Source organism: Ambystoma mexicanum, chromosome 12 (assembly GCF_040938575.1).
Source record: "Ambystoma mexicanum isolate Mex_15411 chromosome 12, UKY_AmexF1_1, whole genome shotgun sequence".
Lineage (NCBI taxonomy): Eukaryota > Metazoa > Chordata > Amphibia > Caudata > Ambystomatidae > Ambystoma > Ambystoma mexicanum.
This window is the reverse complement of record NC_090936.1, coordinates 90997198-91019286: the sequence shown is the minus strand read 5'-3', so window position 1 is coordinate 91019286 and position 22089 is coordinate 90997198. Positions and strand designations below refer to the sequence as shown.

At 47.5% G+C, this 22089-nt stretch overlaps 1 protein-coding gene across 1 annotated transcript in view; it reads left to right on the top strand.

The window, feature by feature from the left end:
- SLC26A5 (solute carrier family 26 member 5) overlaps window positions 1-22089 on the top strand; it is a 676177-nt gene that overhangs the window by 643650 nt on the left and 10438 nt on the right. The window contains exons 17-18 of the mRNA XM_069628070.1: window positions 14328-14549; window positions 21643-21697. Coding sequence (XP_069484171.1) covers window positions 14328-14549; window positions 21643-21697 — 277 coding nt within the window. The remainder of the gene's footprint in view (window positions 1-14327; window positions 14550-21642; window positions 21698-22089) is intronic.

Genomic DNA, 22089 nt, shown 5'->3' with positions numbered 1-22089 from the left:
TCTCCCCTGTGTTCACCATATCTTCTGTACTGGTTTTAGCTATCCTGGATATTACCTCCTTCCTCTTCTCTGGATGACTTTGCACCTCCATCACGTCCTCTCCCAAGGACGCATCAAGCTCCTTGGTGGTACCTTATTCCTTCCCACTGAATGGCTTCTTACCTCCTTTACCTCCTCGTATAGGCTTGAAAGCACTTATGTTGGTGTTTCTTTCTCTACCTTTCCTTGTTGTCCTCCTTCCACCCCTCCACTGTCTTCCTCTCCTCCTTTTCTACCTCTTTCTGCTTGAACATTGCCCGATCTCCTCAAACCTCTTTGCCACGCTGATCCACAAAATCTGTCTCTCTGAACTTCCAACCTCCAACTCCCCATGTGAGCTGGGTATGTTTGTGCGAGCAGATCTGCCAGCTGGAATATTAATTGAGGTATTCCGGTCAGCTGTTCACTCGTATTATCTGAGTGCAGGGTTTGGCGGCTCGGTTTCAATCTGGATTGTTAGCAGGTTTTGATTGGGTTCATCTGTAGCCTACTGCTCTGCTGACCGAACCCTTGTTAGGGAGGGCTTCTACCATGGATGTGCATTGCCATCCAGCATGGCTGTATTCCTGTCGTGAAGCTATGACAGCATGTGGGGTGCAAGCATTCATTCACATTCTGTGCTGCCACACTCAAGTCTTTAAGCTCCCTGTTTGTTGGTACCTGCACAAGGAGGACATGTTGTCTGATGATGTTTCGACCAACCACTCAGAGATGATTGTGTTTGGATACCTGTGGAGACCTGTGATTGCTCATCCACGAATAGGTCCTGAGAACACAGCTTTCTTAGCACAGTCTTTCTCCAGTGTCATGGTAACTGCCAAGGGCAGTAGTCTGCAGCGTCATACGTATCGATAGTATCAGTTCCTTTGGGAATGATGTACTGCCTGCTGGCAGGAACCCTTTTCCGCCCCTTTCTGGCCACTGTTTTCTGGGGGTGGCTTAGGAGGCGGATTATGAGGCTCCTTATCTCTATGGAAGTGTTTCTTCACTGTCACTAGTTTCAGGTGCCCTACCTCCACTGGGCCCTTGGCCCCTTCCTATCCAATGACCACAACATACTGAGGATATTGGGTGCCTTCGCTAGGGTTTACTGGGGATCCACTGGTGGGTTGAAACCCTTAGGCTGGTGATGGCCTGGAAACCTGGGAGATCTTCAGTTTACCTCTCCAGAGCTTTCATCATGGAGTGGTAAATAAGACATTAAAATAATGTTACTGTACACAAATCTAAAACTACTATTTTTATGGAGGTGGTGAAATGATAGATTGTCTGAAAGGAATTTCTGACAAGCATAGTCACCAAAGAACAATTGAATTAAACTTACAGCCAGGTGGAGATTCCTTTTTCAATAATTCCTGGCCTGGTTCACCTTCCTTCTGCATAACAGATTGCAGTTTACACAGGTGGACTCAGCGAGCTCATGCTGCATCTCCATGCAGTGTGAGATTCTTCAGGGTTCTATTCTGTCACCCATGTTTATTTTATCTTATTGGATATTTGTATGGCACCAATGCACAAGTGTTTCCAGGTGCCACAAGGCAAAATAGGGGTGTGTTGGGGTAGGCGGGAGTTTCATGGGGGTCGGGGAAGGTATAGGAAAAAAACAGTAAACGGTTGTACTAGACCTTGTGATATTCTTACAGTGCAAGTACCAAGACAAAGAAGTGCAGGGGTAGAGTGGGAGGAGGGGGAAGGGCTGGGATGGAGGAGGCTGGAAGGCGATGAAGTGCAGGAGGGGAGCCCAGGGGGATGAGCAAGTGCTGAGGGGAGCCACAGAGGGAAGGTGCTGGGGGAAAGGCGGGGGAAGGAGGACAAGTGTGGTGGAGCGGAGTGGATCAGATTCAGGCAAGTCCGGGAAGGGTGCCCGAAGGCAAGTGCTGTTAGGGATGCTGGGGGAGACTTGTGAGGGAGGTCCAAGCCGCTGTAAGAACTCATAAGGGACCAGGCACCAGTCTCAGCGGCAGAGGGAGATTAGCACGGGAGGAGGAGAGGGAAGGAGAAGAGGAAAGTCTTGAGAAGTTTCTGGAACTTAAGAAGATCCGGCTCAAGTCTGAGTGGGCCAGGGAGGCCATTCCAGAGGGCACCTCCTGCCGAGGAAAGGGATCCACCTCCAACTCCCTGCTTGGAGAAATGTCTGATCTTCAGAGAGTTGGAGCTAGTGGACAGAAGAACTCTAGCAGGGAGGTATTTAGGTATAGAAGATTGGATGTAGAGAAGTCCCAGGCCCCAGAGAGCCTTGTGCATGATGCAAAAGGTATTGAACGTGATCCTTGTGGTCACTGAGAGCCAGTGGAGAGATTCTAGGGCTGGAGAGATGCAGTCCCTGGGTTTGAGGCCAAGGATAAGTCTTGCAGCCCTATTCTGGATTAGTTGAAGAGTGCGAAGGGAAGAAAGAGGCAGATTGAAGAAGAGGCTGTTGCAGTAGTCCAGCCTAGAGAGAACCAAGGCTCTGGAGACATTCAGCTCCTGGGCGAAGGTGAGGAAAGGAATAATGCCTCTGAGGAGGTGAAACTGAAAGTTTAACTTCTTGGCAATGTCCTTGATGTATGGAGAGAAGGAGAGAGAGGAGTCAAAGATGACCCGAAGGTTTTTTGCCTCACAAGAAGGTGAGGGGAGGAGACCAAAAGAGGGTGGCCAGAGAATGGGGTGGGAAAGAGGGAGCAGGTCTCCCAATGAGAAGGATCTCCGTCTCACTGGCATTAAGGCAGAGCTCATTAGCAGAGCACCACGCCTGAATAGCAGTTGGGTACAAGAGAGAGGAATGAGAGGCAGTAGATGGGAGATTAAAGGGGAGCTGTGATCCATCAGCATAGCATTGGAAGTGACGAGAGAAGGGGGAGATCAAGTGGGCCAGAGGGGCAACGTAGATGTTGAAGAGCGATGGCGATAGGATAAAGGCCTGAGGAATGCCACAGGTAGAGTGAGGTGGAGGATAGGAAAGGGCCCAATTGCATTTGGGAGGGTCGTTTTGAGAGGAAGGAGGTCAGCCGCGCCAGTGTCTGGTCCGTGATGCAAAGGGTATCACAGAGAGGAGTTATGAGGATTGCCTGATTGACCATATCAAAGCCTGAAGAAAGATCGAGAAGGATCAGGACAGGGGGAGTTGGAATCCAGGTTTGATGGCAGTCTCTGTGCCTCTGGATGCTCTGAAGCTGGACTGGTGGTCATGGAGTCAGCCAGCCGATTTGGTGTGGTGGGTTAGTTAGGGGATGACCAACCTTTCCACAAGTTTGTCCAAGAAAGGGGTGATAGAGATAGGGTGATAGTTAGCTGTGCATGAAGGGTCTGCAGACTGTTTTTTTTTCATTTTTGATTTAAGAGAAAGTGCTTGAAGGGTTGTGGAAAAGAGCAAGTCGCAAAGGAGTAGTTATAGAGGTCAGCCAATGTTATTTAATATCTATGTGGAAGCTATGGAGGGTGTGCTGCTTAAGTATGGCCTTGAGGTTCCCTAAGACGCAAATCACATCCTAGTCCTATCTTGTGTGTGCTCACCAGCTAACAAGCTCTACCTTTGGGACTATCTTGGGTCTATTAACTATTGGGTGTCTTTTAGTTCTTTAAAACTTAATCCACTTATAACTATTTTATTGTTTTCTTCTTCTTCCTCCTCACGTGTTCAAGAGTAGATACCACCTCTCATCTGTTGGTTGCCATCCTACCCTGGATTCTTCTGTAAAAACCTTGGGTTTCATTCTTGGTTGAGACCTACATTTTATTTTCCATATTACGTATTCATCACTGTATTGTTTTTTTCAGCTCAGTCTTCTTAGGATTTCCAAGTATTAAACAGGGTGCCTGGTTGCTGCCTTGCTCTGCCCAGGTCAGTAAATTTATGTAAACAACACAATTGAGCAAGATCATAGAGGTCTAACTGCTGATTTAGAGTTAGTCTCCTGAGCGCTCAGTCACCCGCTCAGGAGATGAGTTTGATCGCTTGCACACTCAGCAGCAGCGGTCCTCGCGGAATACGTTTTCGCACTAGATCTACAGTGGAAAATCTACATCCACGTTTTGCTCCCGGACTCCAAAACGCATGAATTGCGCCGCCTGCAGTAAAGACTCAGTCCCATACACAGGCTCCAAACCGGATTGACCGCTTAGCAGAAGTACCACGTACCTGCCCACATTGTATGCAGACACTAAGATGACTTAAGCCATTGTGCTTTTCTGATTACGATGACATAGGATACTTCACTCACAAGAATGTATCTGTCCTGATGAAGGCCTACTAAACCACTGCTTCCCAAGTTTAGCTCAAAATGGCCGAAACACTGTCATGATGACCTGTTTTTCATGTTGTTGTTCAACTGTTGATTGTCTCACATAAATGTGCTGCTTCGCCTGACTATTACCACACTGATTCTCAAGTTTCCTTCGCTAGGAGCTTTAGAGAATGTAATTGCAAAAATGTGATACTTCAAATATTTGTCATTTAAATTGTATTATTCATGTGCTACACTATGTATGTTTTAATGTCGAATATCCTGTACCTTAAATATTCATGTGTATTCTTACACTAACTGCACACAAATTAAATAAGAACTGCAGTATTTTTTTCAAAAAGACTTGTGTCCACGCAGATCCTTTTTGAAACTCAGAAGTGAGTAGTTCTTAGGATTTCCATGCATCTGTCCAGGCATTGGTGTTATCTCGCCTAGACTGCAGTAATTACATTTTTCCGTGCCTGCCAGCTTAATCCTTGTCATGATTTCTCTTCATTGGCTCCACATTCACCTACGCACTTTTTTCAAGATCGGGTGCCTCACCTGTGAGGCTCTGGTTTTAGTTAAGCCTGCCTCTTTAGCTCCCATGCTCTCCATCACCGGAGGTATTCGAAACTACCCAGTGCCAAAAACTCTTGACTCTATTGCCAGGTTCACATGCGCTCAATGTTCTTCCAAATCTGCTTCTTCTGCTGCACCAGGTGCTTGGAATGATCTGCCTTCTTCTAAACATCTTCCACGACATTCCTATCTTTTCATTAAGCTTTGAGAACATATTTGTTTTTTCCTACATATGTTTAAAAGATCGTTTTTTTGGCTTATTATTTTATCATTTTTGACTCTTTTTTAAATTGTGCAGCTTTCCTGAACCATCTGGTTGAGCTCCTCTCTGCAATTGTTTTATAAATAAAGCATGCAATAATTTTGGGTAATGAATTTACAGCACTGTTGCTGTTTAAATTGAAAATTAACATAATTCAGATGTCAAGAGGTTTTGATGTCTATTGGGAGTTTTCTTATTGCACCTTTATTGTTGGAGGCTGTTTTTCTAATCATAGCCTCAAAGCTTTGAAGCTATGCTGGCTTTAAATCCAGGAAACCCGATTTACCGGGCAAAGGCAAAACAAGGTCAGTTAATGCATTCTATGGCCTTTAAAATGCCCACACAGAGGCTCCTGCCGGTTATAAGACGATTTCCTGACCGCAAAATCCCCAAATTCTATTGCTACACTGAGGGGATTTGTTTGCGTGCAACACCATTTACGTCCGAAGCGCATACTTCACCCCTTTAATTGGAAAAACAAGACATATTTCCCATTGGAATTCAAGAGGAATGCCTTCACATCTGGCCATTTTCACTGTTTTCAAATATACTGCAGGCAAAAGGGACCCATTTGGAATGATTCTGAATGGTTAAAGCAAAATGTTTTTATGATATGAAGAAGGGGTATGCTGTTGTTACTACTTTTTGAAAGTCTACATTTTGGTCGATGCAATTGGGTTGAGGCAACCAAATATACATACGTAGGTACGTACGTTCATCCAAATATGTTCACAGTGAGGAGCCATGAATGAGATGCAGACACAGAGAGCTTATGATTGTGGTAACAAACCTTTATTAAATCAAAAGGGGGTAGGAAAAATGCCTCACTAACCCTAATCTAGGAGGTATTTCCCTACCACAAATGAAAAAAAAAAGTAAGGGGGTCAGTCCTTTGTCAAGATGTCCAAAGCAAAAATACATCCTGTGTCCAAACTCCTATCCTGTCCCTCACACTCTGAAAACCAGAGACAATACCCTTTGCACCTTAGTTAGTTTTAAAGTGCACACATGTTCATATTCAACACAAAGGTATACATTCAACCAAAACTGAGTTCTGAGTGGACCATGTTCACAGTTCCAGGCAATGGCTGCCTTCCCCAGGTTCTTTTTATCAAAACAAAAAGTTCAAACAAAGAATAACCAACTTTCTTGTAACCCCAAGAGGATAACTTCCTCCTCCTGGTGTGTTCACAGTTCTCAGGGAAATGGTTCCCATCCTCACGTTCATCTTCACATTCAAAACAATTTAAAATCCCAACGACATGGGGGCGTGGCTTGGAGCACCATCGATGTGGCCGCTCCTCTGAAGCCGCCCATGGGATGCCCACCGCCGCCGTCAAAATCATGCGGTTCCTTTGAGGGTACCGAGACACTAATGCCATCCAAGGCGACCGGAACCATCACAGCACAACCCGGCCCAAAATGATCATTTAACGCGGGAGCGTTCTATCCGAAATTGGCCGCCAAACCCAGCGCCCGTCACCATCCGAGGAAAAGCAAGATGGCGGCCACGCCGGAGCCCAGCAGCAAACTACGAACCTCGCGGTGACAGGCGTGTGGAGTGCTGGGGAGCTGGAGAGGAGGAGCGGACTGGTGCCGAACATCCCGCGGAGGTCCGCAGACCCGCCGACAAAGAGCCACCCAGATCGAGTCGGAGGCAGCCGGGGACCGAGACGAGAGATCCAGCCATGGCCTGTACCTGGGGCGCGCGGCGCTCGCGAGCTCGGCTGCGGGCAATATGCTGAAGTTGGCTCCCTCCCTCCTCTCCTCCCGAGCTGACTCGGAGCCTTGACGCGCACACCGGAGGAACGTCGGGCGTTGCAGGTGGGCCCCTCCCACCCCTGCCCTAAGGATCGACGTCGGCCCTTCACCCAGCACCAGCCGGCAGCATCGCCAGCCACACACGAGAAACGCGTGGAGGCGACCAGGGTTGACTGATCTGCTCCAGGGGCGTGGGGCACTGAGCGGATGCCCCAGGGCCGCTCCTACCGCCCAGATAAGCTCTAACCTCGTATGTCCCACTAAGCAAAACCCCCTCTCCGCGCAACAACTGGACTCCCTGAGCCGGACCTAGCCTGCTAGATCAGCAGGGGGACCCCAGCAACGGCCCAGGGTCCCACCCGGACCAACGCTTCCTGGGGCGCCCTGGCCCATATACCCACACAGTGAACTGGTTCGCCTCGGGGCAACGGCTGTTCCCGCCAGCTCTTCTTTCCACGCTCGAATGCCCCTCAATAGCTAACTGTGGAAACACACGACCAGCCGCCCCAACAACTCTCAGGAACCTGCAAGACCTGACCAAGCAGGGAGCTTGGAGCAATATTCACCCCTAGAGGCTTCCCCCACAATCCTAGTGCTTTCCGGTGAACTCCGTGACCTCTTCGGCCGAGACCGCTCCACATAACCATCATGTCCAAGCAAACAAAGGCCAACAAGGGCGAGGATATAACCACCATGTTCTCCACATCGGATAAAAGTAAGAAGCAAGACCCTCCTAAACTCACCACACAGAAACTTCAAGAGGAAAAGGGGTACCCTCGCTACCAAAGGGGACCTAGTGGCCTTCATGGCTGACATTAAGTCCGAGTTCCGCTCTTGCCTCTCAGAACTCACCACGAAAGTGGAGCAGACAGACCAGAGGGTAACGGAGGTCGAGCAGAGCCTCGGAGAAATCAAAGACCATTCACGGGATCACACAACCACTGTAGGGGAAATCCAGAGATCCATCAATACCCTTCAACACAAATACGAAATCCTGGAATTTAAACAGGAGGACCTGCAAAACAGGGCACGTCGCAACAACCTCCGCATCTGGGGCGTCCCAGCCTCCGTCCCCGACAACAAGCTCGCGGACTACGTGGGGAGCTTCTTCGAGGCTTTACTCCCAGACCTAGACAAATCCCAGCTCTTGCTGGACCGAACCCACAGGCTACGCCCACGCCGGGGAGTGGACTCAGATCCCCCCCCCCCTGATGTTATTACCAGGGTCCACTTCTTTACAACCAAAGAGGCTATCTCCGCGATCAGCCGTCAAGGAGATGATATCACCTTCCAGGGCACCCCACTTCAGATTTATCAAGACCTCTCAGTACTCACCCTTCAGAAAAGAAGAGCTCTCCGGCCCCTGGCACTTTTCCTCCAGGACCAACGGGTCCGATACAGATGGTTATTTCCGACGGCTCTGCAGTTGTCATATAAAGTCACCCTGCTCCGAATTTGCCACCTGGAAGACGCACCCGACCTCACCCCGAGAGCCCTCCACGCCGAACCCAGAGGGGGCTGGGGACCCTGAGCCACCCCCCTCCCCGAAGCCCAGACGGTCATCATGGTCGAAAATACAGCGGAACAACAGGAGGAGATGATCAAAGGTGGTTCCGCGTCCCAGGGAACCGATACTATTCCAGCCTCGGCTCACCTGGCTTCACCTAATAGGGATCCACCACCTCACTTCTAAACTAATAGATCTCAACAACGGTGGCGGCGGGCCATACCCATGGCTCATACCCACTCCAAGGAAACGTTCCAACTCTAGTTCCTTGGAAACCCACAGTACACAATACTCGATTGGACAGTTGGCCCTGTTGGCCAAGGGTGTGTCCGTACTCATAATGTCGGCCCACCCACTAGTTAAAGTTGCGGCCCCCTTTAGGGTGCCACATTAAAACCTCAAGTGCAGGATGATACTCTCATGGCTCACACCCGAAATGGCGGTTGAATCACCCTCTTGTGACTCCCCCCCCTCCCCCCAACCCAAGCGACGGGGAGAGAAGTGATATCAGACCATCAGACCTTGAGACTTCTCTCCCTAAACGTCAATGGACTGAACTCTCCTAGCAAGCGAAGGGCAATTCTACTAAAACTCCAGGACGAGGAAGCAGCGGTAGCCATGCTTCAGGAGACCCACCTGCTACCGGCAGATGTTAACCGACTTCGCTCCCGGCTATTCCCACTTCAATTTTTCACCCCTAGAGCAACCAAAAAGGGAGGCACTGCGATCCTCTTCAGAAAGGACTTAAACCCACAGGTATTGGAAACGAAAACGTGCCCAGAAGGCCGATTCATAGTGGTCAAATGCCTTCTGCTAGGAGACCTATACACCTTCATCTCAGTGTACGCCCCCAACGCTGGACAATAGAACTTCTATAACTCACTGGGTTCCTCCCTCGCACGTTTCGTAGAGGGCCAAATGATAATCAGAGGGGATTTCAATGGGGTCCCTGACCCCACCAAAGACAGATCACACCCCCCGACTCCGAGCGACTTTACCCAAGTGCTGAACCTCCTCCAGCTGTTCAGATCCTTAGAGATAGTGGACGCGTGGAGGGTGCTTCACCCCACCGAAATAGACTACTCCTTTTACTCATACGTCCACCAAACCTTCTCGAGGATTGACCTCCTAACCTCCCCTCAAACCCTGGTCTTCGTCAAGGAGGTGTCCATCGGCACAAGAGCCATATCCGATCACGCTCCAGTGATCTTAGAACTCCGGGCCCAGAACCCCAAACTCAGCAACCCACGTAAATGGTCTTTATATGACCCGATCCTCAACGATATGGCAACAAGAGACAAGATCGCAAAGGGGATTAAAAATGTCTTCGATGAAAACCCGTCCCCAGACACCTCTGTGGCGAATAACTGGGACGCCATGAAGGCAGTGATGAGGCACCCTGATCGCCCAGGGAGCGGCCTACCACCGGAATAGGCGACAGGCCCGGATAGCCTTGGAAGAAGAGCTGAGGGAGGCAGAGGAAGTCCACAAGAAAAAAGGTTGGTCCCCCAGGACGCAGCGAACCATACGCACAGCCAGGAAAAAACTAGAAGCCCACTATTCGGAACAAACCGCACTACTCATGGCGAAGGCCAAACAATTATACTATGCGAAGAACAACAAGGCGAATAAATTCCTGGTGGCCAAATTGGCCAAACAGAGACAAACTAATGTGATCGCTGGCCTGCGCGACTCCAATGGAGTCATACAATACTCAGAACTTAAAAAACAATTAGCGGTGGACCATCTGACCCAGATCATGACAGCAACCTCACGGAACCTATCGCAACAAACGGAATACCTGCAAAAGGCAGCAGTGCCCCGACTCCCCGACATGGCAAGAGGTGAACTGGAGGAGCCCATTACGGAGGAAGAGATTGAGGAGGCCACTAAGTCGCACAAAACACGAGCCCCAGGCCTAGACGGATTTTCGACCAGGTTCTGTAAATTGTTCAAACCCCAGCTGATTTCCCCCCCTGGTAACACTCTTCAATTCCTTCAGGGAAACGGGATTGGTAACCCCATCGATGCAGGAATCAACTACCATCCTCCTGCCCAAACCAGGAAAAGATCTGAGAAACCTGACCACCTACAGACCGATTGCACTTCTGAACATAGATGCGAACATATACTCGAAAATTCTGGCGAACCGCCTGAGTTGCGTCCTACCGGAGATCATCCACCCAGACCAGGCAGGCTTCATCTTACACCGGGCGGCAGGAGACAACATCCGGAGAACCCTAAACCTGGTGGACCTTGCCTCCCGGAATTCCCAGAAACTGGTCTTAATGGCCCTGGACGCGGCCAAGGCATTTGATAGGGTGGATTGGACATTCATGAAACACACCCTAGGCGCCTTTGGCTTTGGGACAGCATTCCAAACAATGGTCCTGGCCAACTATAACGGATCAAGAACTTTGTTGAGAATCCATGGACACAGCTCGGCTCCAAACCCCCTGTCCTGTGGAACCAGACAGGGCTGCCCGCTGTCGCCTCTGCTCTTCGCACTTACTATGGAGCCCTTTGCCCAGAGAATTTGGCGAAACGACTAGATCAAGGGCCCGCAGGTCGGCCCCACACAACACAAAATCGCCCTATATGTGGACGACGTACTGCTCACGATCTCAGAGGCCCACTCATCCCTGAAACATGCACTAAGAGAAATAGCCAGCTATGGAGAAGTTTCAGGCTTTGCAGTAAACTTCGCCAAATCAACGGCCCTAAGCATCGGCCTAACCCCGAAAGAGCGAGAACCACTGGCCAAGATGTGCCCGATTACGTGGAAAAAAAGGGCTATCCCTTACCTGGGGGTCCACATTCCAGCAGACCCAAAAGACACATATAAAGCTAACTTTCCCCGGTTGTTCAAAGAACTGGAAGGAGACCTGAAACTTTGGGCGACCCAGGAGATCGCACTGCTGGGACGCATTACAGCCTGTAAGATGAACCTCCTTCTGAGGTTCCTGTACGCCTGCGCCTCCCTTCCAGTGGCGATCCCCGCACCAACTCTTTGTGATATACAGAGAAAGATGCTGAAATTTATCTGGAAAGGTAAGAGGGCGAGAATCCCCCTCAAAACTCTACTGGGGGGGCTCCAGACTGGGAGGGTTGGGGGTCCCAGACTTGCAGGCCTACAGAGTGGCGGCCCAATTAGCACAAATCCAGGCGTGGCAAACTATCACACGCCAAAGATGGGTAGAACTGGAACAATCACAAGTGCCCTTACCTCTACGATTTTTGCCACACATCCCACCCCCCCTCAGAGCGCACCCGGGAGACCTTCTCCTATCAACTAAACATACTCTAAGCTCCTGGGACTGGGCACTGAAACGAAAGGGAGTGCCAAGAGGTCTGAGCCCACGATCCCCGATCTTCATAATCTGGCATTCTCACCTGGAGCGCACTCCTGCAACTTCCAAAACTGGATAAATGGTGGCCTGGAGGCCATAGATCAGCTATACGCGGGAGAGGCACCCCTCATATTTGAGCAATGTAAGGAAAAGTTCCAACTCCATGAAAGGGACAGATTCACTTATATCCAACTGCGCCACTGGTGCTCGCACCCCCAAACTCTGCAGGCAGCAACGCGCCCTCTCACCGCCCTGGAACTCACACTTGGGGACCTCCCGGCTCGTGGGAGGGTATCCACCCTGTATAGGCGCTTTCTGGGCGACTTCCTGATCACGAGAACTCGCTGCATGGCCCAATGGGAGGCAGACCTGGGACACCCAATAGAAGACCAAACCTGGGTAGACATTTGGACTAGAACACATGCCTCATCTACCTGCATCACCAACAGGGAATGCACGGATAAAATCATGCTACGGTGGTATTACCCGCCCCTTAGACTCCACCATATAAACCCTCAACTAGACTATTCCTGCTGTAGAGGGTGCGGCCACCCAGGCTCCTTTTTCCATATGTGGTGGACATGCCCAAAGATCCAGCAATTCTGGAAATCATGCTTAGGAACCATCACACAAATCACCGGAACGGCGATCCCGCTAGAACCAGTGCCAGTCCTGTTGGGAGTTCCAATCCTCGCGATCTACCCACGCTCCGGAAACAGAGCAAAACTACTGACCCACTGTCTGCTAGCAGGGAAAACGGTGCTGGCCCGCACTTGGAAATCCCCAGAAGGCCCCCCTCATGGCCCAGTGGTGGACAAAGCTCTGGGATATATTGATTGCGGAAAAGGTGACAGCAGCGAAGGCAGGAACTCTCCAACGATTCCAGAATATCTGGGCCCCAATGCTAGAATATGACCAGCGATTCCCCGCCCTGACCTACAAACCCATCAAGGCCGGGTGGACCCTGAAGGACCAAGAGACCCCTGAAGGAGACACATAGACGATGAGGCGCAAAGCGGGTAACCCAAAGAGGAGGAATCCAGTCTCGGGGACCGAGGGGAGGAGATCTGGAGAAAAGGACTGGGGATCGACATGCCTAAATTGTTGCCGTTTTGTAATCGTCAACCTGCCTTGATTTAAAAATAAACAAATTAAAAAAAAGAATCCCAACGGCATGTCTCCTGCTTGGAATTCTCTTGTGGACAATGTTCACAATTCCAGGGAATGGCTGCCTTCCCAGATTCCTTTTTACGTTCAAGAAAACTCAAAATCCTAAGGGCATGTCTCCTCCTTGGGATTCTCTTTTCACTGTATTGCTATTTGGGTGCAGTCCCAGATCCGCGGGTCATCTGGTATACTCCCTGCTAGGCTCTCTTCCACGTTTACAGCAATTCAATAACTTTAAGGGCATGGACCTTCCTTGCGGTTCTTCTCTTACTATAATTTATTACACACATTTGACTTTCCCTGGGATACTCTCCTTACTTTTCTTTCTCTCCTGTGTTATGTGTTGAGCGACCTATTCGTAAAATGATTCACAAATATATGAATTACTTCACAGGCATCACTCTGCGTCTCACGTGTTACTTTTATAAAACGGCACACACTTTCAGGCGCCCCGGTAATCTGTCCATCTACCCTGGGCTTACTGGGTACTTTAAGTGTCTCTTGCATTTCTCTGCTTCTATTTCTATCCGTGTGCTGGTTCGGCGTACGTCCCTTTAGCCGCTGCGCTTTGGCTGCATCTCTCTCTCTCTACTGTGCCTGGTTCCCGGCTTCTCTTTCGGCGGCCTGGATTCGCCTCCACACCACTTCCTATGGCATGCTTCCTCTCAGCGTTCTGACCGGTGTCAGCACAGGTTGCAGCTCAACTCAGCCTCTGCAGCTCTCCCTGCTGTCTGTCAGCTTCAGCCGATTTAAGTTTCCCGGCATGATTGTGCAAATTCCAAAGACTAGGCTGATGTGTTGGTTTCCCGATCGTAGACATCTTCATTGCTCCAGAACTCCTTTTCTTCTCAGTTGTTACCATCTTGTTCCTAGTGTGATGTTGGTGAATACTTGAAGTAAATCTAGTAAGTGGGGGAGGGAGAGTGTTACAATATGCCATCAGGACATGAGGAATGGAAGGAACACCCCTAAAAAGTAATGGGGGGTGGGGTGGTATGTGGCTTCCTCCAATGATGTCATGTCATCCCCCTGAGGGTCGCCTCCCCCCATGTGGTCCTCCCTCATTTGGCCACCCCCACGGTCAGGATCCGGTAGCGACTGCCATCCCCTGGCCTCATGGGGAGAAGCTACCCCCAGGAAAGGAGTGACGACATCATGAGATTCATCACAACACCAAGTACACCCACATATCTGTATATGGGGTAGGGGAGTAAAGGAGTGGGGTTAGAAGGTGGTATGGTGATGGGAGAGGGATCAAAGATTAGTAGACTTTCAAAAACATCGATGTAACTACGTAGACCCGAATAAGGCAATATAATCCTTCTCTACCTGAGGCTGGCATATTCATCCTGATTAAAGTGCTATTAAAACAAAGTTTACAATATTTACCAATGCCTTTCTAACATTTTTTCTTATTTTATTTCTTCTTCCAAAAACGCGAATCTTGGGTCACACAGAGTAATGATGTGGAGATGGGCGCAAAGCATGAGCTCATTCATGATGATCTTTTCACAAAGCTGCCAGAGAATGGCCAGAGTACATCAGAGAGCCTGGCACCCGATACCCCATCTGAAGAACTTGAGCACTTCATGAAGCCAGGGACCAGCATTCATTCCATAATTTTGGACTTTACTCCAGTCAATTTCATTGACTCTGTTGGGGTAAAGACGCTCAAATCTGTAAGTATATGAGTGTACTTGTTTCACACGTGTCAATTGTTCATAGAAAAAATGTCATATAGATCAGATGGCAATTGCAAAGTCTCATGATCCTGCTGCACAGTTTAAGTATTGTAAAGAAAACTTTTTGGGATGTGTGCAGCAGAGTTCAGACACCTGTCGTACCACATGGCAAAACATTATCTGTAAATTGAACTTAAGTTATACGGATATTTTAAGTCTGAGCAGTTCAACAGATTATGTTTAAAACGGAGCCTTGTCAGACTTAAAACAATCAGCATCATGTCATTACGGTAAAGAGCCCCCCGGTGTATGGTTATGCCTTCTCCCATTATTGTACCCTGGTACGAAGCGCTTGACATTTCTCACAAAGCACAGAAAAACCAAAGAAATTGTGTACGCAGTTGTGGCTCCTGCCACGCATATGCCCTGCCCACCTTACACAAACCGTGTCTGCCATACGTCAGTCCCTGGTCTCTGATGGGTCAGAATGGATGATTGTGTGTTTTAACTTGAAAGTATGCCTTTTCACACATGTTTGTGGTTTTGGGGTGTCTTTCTCACTCCAGTGTACTTGTTATAAGCCCCTTTTCACCTTCTTACGGTTCAACCAGCTGCTTTAAACAATGCCAGATCTACCTTGCACAATCCTTTAAAGCAAATCCACACAGTCTGTGCCTTCTGTACTTTGGCCCCCAGAAGTCCAATGGGAAAATAGCTTCTAAGAAATGTCTTTGCTATTCAGGTCGACCCAATATATTTACTGCATCTCCAAATTATGAGTCTGTCTGTAGTGAAGGATTTACCTTCAACATGATGCTGGAGGTGACTCTTCAGCTTTAACGACAAAAATCGTTGCATTCATTGTGGCGGAATTACCCCTTCAGTGAATCCACCAAAATTCCTACAAACTCTGAAAATGGGGACTAAAACCACCATAACACCACGTGGAATCTGATGGTAAATCCACTTGACCGAGTGACGGTACCGGTGACCAATGTTGGTGGTAATTCAGCGGATTTATAATGAGGCCCAATTACTCGCTCTCCTCTTCTAGTCGAAAAATGGCAATTCCATCCAAGCAGTTTGCAATAACCGCATCATTTCTTCCACCAGACACGTAGGAGTTTGCAGCCATAAGATATTAAGGGAAACACATTTCTACATCCCTTTATGGGTGGTATCTTCGATACATACTGTGGAAAGAGCCTTAAATAATGTGAACTGTGCTATAAAATGGTGACAACAAGGAATTGAGTCTTCTCTTTTATTGAAAAGAGTTTCTTGGAGTAGGTATGGATGTTCAGTTGGGCAAATAAAAAAATGAGGCACCTTTGCTGCAAATTCCCAGAGTTTAATACGTAAGGCTCTGACCAAGTCCTTCTCTGCCCCCAAGGTGGATCAAGAATAGGTCCAGGCAGACTGCAGCATTTCACAGTCTATAGGCACGTCACTACAAGCAAAGACCAGAGGTTAAAGGGGTTATTTGGTTCAGAAGCCTCCTTCTCAGAAAATGATGTCCTACACCCTCATTGTGAAAAGGTAGCACCACCATTGAGAATTTACACCCTTATGGTTGTTTAGATAAATCATGGGTGTTGTTTAAGAGGATTTGAATATGCTTTGAAATGATTTGAGAACTAGAATGATGACACTGATCTCCAGGTGCATTATGTGGAACCGCCATTCCTGTACTTAAGAAATCCTCCTCAGAGGGAGCAATTACACCCCCAAGAAGGTCTCCAGAATTGCCTTCAATAACTAAGGTGGGAACAATAAGGATTTGTTCTGATTTAGTGATACCCCAGGTCTTGGAGAGTGTTAGACACTAGACATAGACTATTCAAATTGAGGCTCGGAGATGGAGATTGTACAAGCCATTCACCCAGATGGATAAATAGATGCCACACTGTGCAATCACCAATGGGAGTCTATCTACTACAGAATGGAACGTTGTAAAAACTCTTGCGGCCAAAGTTTGCCTGAATGGAAAACAGCAGCATTGGAAATGTTCTTTTAGTGTGCACCTCATTGTTCTGTAAAGGCTCCAGGATTTGTGACACAGATGTCATGTGGAACGTTTCTACTCGAGAAAGTGATTTCAGTCAAATAGGTCTGATATGGGGCTGATGCTTCTTGATTTTGTGGGGGACTATGAAGTATCAGATCAACAATCGCAAAGCCATTATTCTCTAGCACAAATTCTATTGCTCGTAGAAGAAGAACATGTTTAGAGAGGATAGGGGACTGGATGGATTGTTCAGTGAAAGACCCTCTTTTTGTATGGATGTAACCCATGGGCCTATGGTTATTAGATCCCTTTGATGGAAGGAGGAAGGAAGCCTTATTCCCTGCTGGGGATGCATGTTCCTTGTTAGTGAGAAGAACATTTTGCATCCTGTAGGAAGCTTTGTTGTTTTTGGAGGTGTCCATGGAAGTGTCAGAAGACCCTGTTGAGTATTTTGTTCTTAAACAAAATCTCTTTTTCTGCCTTGAGAAAGAAGATGGTTTACCTTTAGAACCTGGTCTGACTTTAAAAGCCTCACAGCTCTAAAATAATTTATAAGATCCTCACTGAGAGTGTAAGATTATCAACCTCAAAGACTGTAACCAGCCCCGTTTTACAAATCTGTAGAATCACATATGTAGATGGAGAAAACGGAGTAATAACATCAAGAGGAAGATTAATGACCTTACCCTGAATGCCGAAATGTAAGGATGAAGTTCTTAGTATGTTTGTCTAACCAGGAAAACTGCATTGTTAATAGCTCACACAGAAGTGTCATTAAAGTCTTTGTTGACTTCTAATTGTAGGAAATTCAAATGAATTGGTTAAAATAACAGCCAAAACAATTAGGTATGTGGCAAACTGACCCCATAACAGTCCATTCTGGCTTTAGTGAAGTTCATCCCTCAGTCGACCAGACCAGGCAGAGAATGGTCATCTAAAGCACAATATACATTAAATGCTTCAGGTCTTGCAATGTGTATATTAGTCATTAAGACTGGTTTCCTGAAGTTTTGTGGAGTCGAAGAACCTGAATAATGTGACAATACAGCTGCTGGACCTGGACAAAACGTGTGAACTAAAGAACTCTTGAGGTGACGTAATGGGTTATGGGTAGTCACAATTAGGACCACCTTGAGAATTACATATATTATGATGTTCTGGGGAACTGTGATCCCAGTACTGAGGACAGGTGATCAACAATTGGGCTGCTTGATTGAGCTAAAGGACTGGTTGAGACATGGGTAGCGTGAGAACAGAGGGATTTTGTTAGTCTTTTTTATCCCTCTTCTTGTGTTCCAGAAATGCTCACCTCATGCAGATTATTTCAAATCTTTACCTTGCTCTTATTTTTGTTTGTGTGAATGGATCAGCAGGGTGAGATGAGATCATTAGTTTTTGTGCTACTTGGTACATCGCTATGGTACCCTTGCTGCTGAAGCCTTGTTACCAGAACACTGGAGGCTGGGCTACTCCACCTCCCAATTAAGGGAGCAGGATAGGGTCCTCTCAAGCTTCTTGCAGGGATAGTTCCAAGCCTATCTGGGTTGTTGCTGAGGCTGGACCATTCTTCAGTGGCACGTTTCAATCCTTATCTGGTGTGAAAACATTCTCCTCTTCAACCTTCTGGGAAACTCCTCCAACTGCCTCCTTAATCTCTCCTCGTTTTTATTTTATTATTTTTCTCCAAAACACTCATCAAGCTCTCTTTTTTGTTAACCTTACATCTCTTCCTATCTCCTTTGTCTCTTTTTCGGTCCTTTTACCCTTACCCTTTTCCTTCTTATACAGGATCTCTTTATTTTGTTCTTTACTCAACAACTCTCCTCCACTGCTCCCTCAATGCATTCTTACAGCCACCTTGTTAGTACTAGATCCGGTACATCTCACAGTGGGGCCAGCTCAATGCAGCCGTGTCCCTGCTTTTTCTGCTGCAAGCCCCTCATACCCTGCTTCTATGCCCCCCAGTCCTTCCCCTACCCTTGCATATTAAAAAGAAATTCTCTAACCCCACACCCCCATAGAAATGCTGCAAATAATGGGCGAAATGGCAGTGAACAAAATGTGAGGAAATTGTTGCGGTGAGTTGGGCCAGTACTGCTAGATCTCTTCTCCTTCACCCACTTGGTCTCTCTTCCTTTACAGCCTTGAGCAACTCCACTAGCCCTCCTTTGATCCCCCCACCTACCACCTTCTCTTTACTCCCTTGTAGCCTAGTAGACTTCCTCCAGTGAAACGTCTCTAACAGATCATCTATCCCTTCTGCCAAATCTTCAATCTCCTCTCATCTTGCTAACCTCCTCCAAAAATGTCTCATCTTTCGCCTCCATTTTGTCAGCTCCCTTCTTAAATTCTCCTGCTTCCTCAAATTACCCAACATCCTCCAATAACAAAACCTTCAATTTTCTCCTTTATATCCCTTCCATCAACCTCATGACATGCCTCTCCCTCCACCTTGGATTTTTCTAAGACCTCTCCTTGCACTTTCCCCACCTCATCCAATAAAGTTTAACTTCCCCTGCTTAACCGCACCAATTTCTGCTAGGTCCGCCTCTCCCCTCTGATCTTCCAGCTCCTCCTCATCCGTCTTCTTTTCCAAGCTCCTTATGCACTCCTTCCTCCGCCTCTCCCTAAACCCATTTTTCCTGCTCTGGCTCCAGCTGCATTCCGCCTAACTCCCCCATGGACTAATGTACGAGTCTGGATCTATGTAGTGCTATGGCCCATCCATCCAAACTGTCGTTGGGTTAAGGCATCTCATATGTTCAAACTTGTTCAAACTTGGTATATGGGGCAGTTGGGAATTCTAGATACCTGGACCTGGTTCGGTCTCTAGACCCTGCTGGACCGCAGCCTCAGGAACTACATCAGCCAACTTGTAGTTCCTAAGTCCCACTCCAGGTTGCTGGCACAGGCCTTGTATGGTATGTTTTTCCCATGTTGGCGACTTCAGGTTTGAGGTGGGGCTTGGGACTGGTTGCCTGCCTTCTAGGTGAAGGGAGCAAAGTGTCCTGGTGCTACCGGCTGCTTGGAACCCCTTGAATGGTCCCTCTACCTTTCCCATTGATTTTAAGGGTGTCTGCATAGTGTTCACAAATACATTTAGGTGTTCCCTTAAATGGACTTGCACTCACTTTGGCCTGGTGGTGTGTTTGACCCAAGAGCATCCTATCTTCCACAGTGGCATCCTCCAAGGTGTCTGTCTTGGCAGTGAGCATGGCTAGAGAGGTTAGAAGTTTACCTTCTGATTTAGGACCTGGGAGATTATAGGAGCTGTAGTATCCATCCACCATCCTGAAACCCAGGGGGTGCCCTGGTCCCCGCAGGCACTGCACTTAGGGCTCTCAAAGCCAAACAGGGGACTTCGTTACAGCTGTCATCACCCTCCTCCTCCTCATCAAAACTACCACAAGTCTCCAGATCGTCAAACTCCTCCTTGTTGTCATCAGCCTCTAGATCTCATTGTCTGTCTCCCAGTTCTCTATACAGGATGGGCCCCATCTGCTATCGCCTTGCCTAGTCCCCTCGACCACTATCTACTCCATATACTCATTTGCCTGGTCGTATACCTCCTCCTGGGTCTCTGTCCAGAACAGGCTGCATCTTTGGCCTCTCCTTGAGGCAGTACCTCCTTGAAAGGTGCTTGCCCCTCCCACGACCTTCATCTTTCATTACAGATTCAATGAGATGACATTTTAAGGTCCTTGAATCTGCTTTGTGCGTGTTTTTTGATGTGGAAATAAATCGCTGGTGTTTCTGTCTTACTCCTTTTTCCTTCTTATTCATCCAAGTCCATACATTCTGACATCATCAACTGTGAGTTTGTCATCTGTGACAAGACCCATGTTGGACCTAAAAAGAAATGGAACCTGTTGGTTTAAGATACTACCTTCATGATTGTTCCGATTCCCTAAAATGACCTCCAACTTTCAAAATGAATTTCATAGCATCCATTCGTCTAACGGATGGCTATTTCACATCCGTTTTTCCCCCTACCGCCAAAGGTTCTTCTGGTTTGCATTAGCTGGCTTTGGTTTCTAAATGGCTCTTTGTATGTTTGCAAAGGCCCTGGCCCCTGAGTGAGCTGCAGGGTTTGGCCTCCAACTGGTGGATTTTAAATTTGGAAGAATCCCAATTGGTTTCCTTGCACAGGATGGGGTTTCTATGAGCTCTGGTTGATACGGAACAGGAGAAAGCATTCCTTTCTCCCTGCGTGACTCTGAAGCTACAACACAATCTGAGATTTCCTTTGGCTGCCAATCTACTCCAACACATGGTTGGAAGTTCAGTTAGACATGGCGTATGTCTTCACAGTGCCTTGCGGAAGTCTTGACCTCATGCCCCCTATGCCCCTCTAAAGGCCAAAGTCTCAGAAATATGGAATTAAGATCCTGGTGCCTCTATCTCTTTGAACATTCCTGAGATCGTGCCACTGCCCCCCCGCCCAAAACACATCCACCTTGGATATCTTTGTGCCAGCTCTTTCAATTGCTAAAATCAGACTTTGTTCTGTATATGTCCCGTGAGTGTATTTCAAAGCAGTCTTCTGTCGGTTGATGTTTTAATTGGTATTAGATGGGCATCTGCCAGGCACTGCAATCCTATTCCAAGGTATTAACACAATTGTTTGCCACCTTATGGCAGTACCTGCATTTGTGTACCCATGCCTAAATCAATGCCACAAATGTTGGCTTTGCTACTTACTACTTGTTTTGGTAGTGCAAGTGGTTCCCTGGCACTGGAATGAGGAGGAAAGAGGTGGGCTAATGAAAATATGAACTGTAAATAATCCAGGCATGTATTATAAACTCCATGAATAGGACGCGACATTATGTGCACTGTCTGTACTTTTTGCTCAATCTTATGGTAGGATATCTTTTGATATTGAACGATGCTATGGGAAAGTGAAGCTGCCGGGATCGCATCTGTTCTGTAGTATTTTGGGTTTAAATAACACTGTTTCCATTATTTTACTGAGTGAAGTTGTTTCAAACATAGAACCAAATGAATACGTCTTGCATATGCAATAGCATTTGGTGCTGTTGGTTTGGTAGAATTGTTTAATACTGTGTGTACTCCTTGCAGGTAATTAAGGAATACCGAGAGGTTGATATCGCTGTCTGCATAGCTGGGTGCAGTGGTAAGTGGGCATCGTTCATCTGTGGGCTCTGCGCTGCAGCTGGTAAGATAGTTCAACTAATTCAAGTAGAAGGCTGGAAAGGGAGAAGCATCTGTTACTGCAAAATCGGTGTCAATAAATACTATATCAAAAGTTATAATCATCGCAAACATTTGACTGCATGCTTTCAGATAAAGAGCTAAAATTGATGTAATTGTTTCTTTTCTAGAAGGAACTCCTAGTAATATTATTGTTGGCATGTCTGCAGCTTTGTGTTAGTGTCAAACATGATGTCCCCTATAAAGTCTATGGTAAATGCATAAGTAACATAGCACGACATGCATTGTCACCCTACATCTGCAGATGTCATTGATTGGGTCAAATGGCCTGCATTATAGTGTAACTTTGCATAA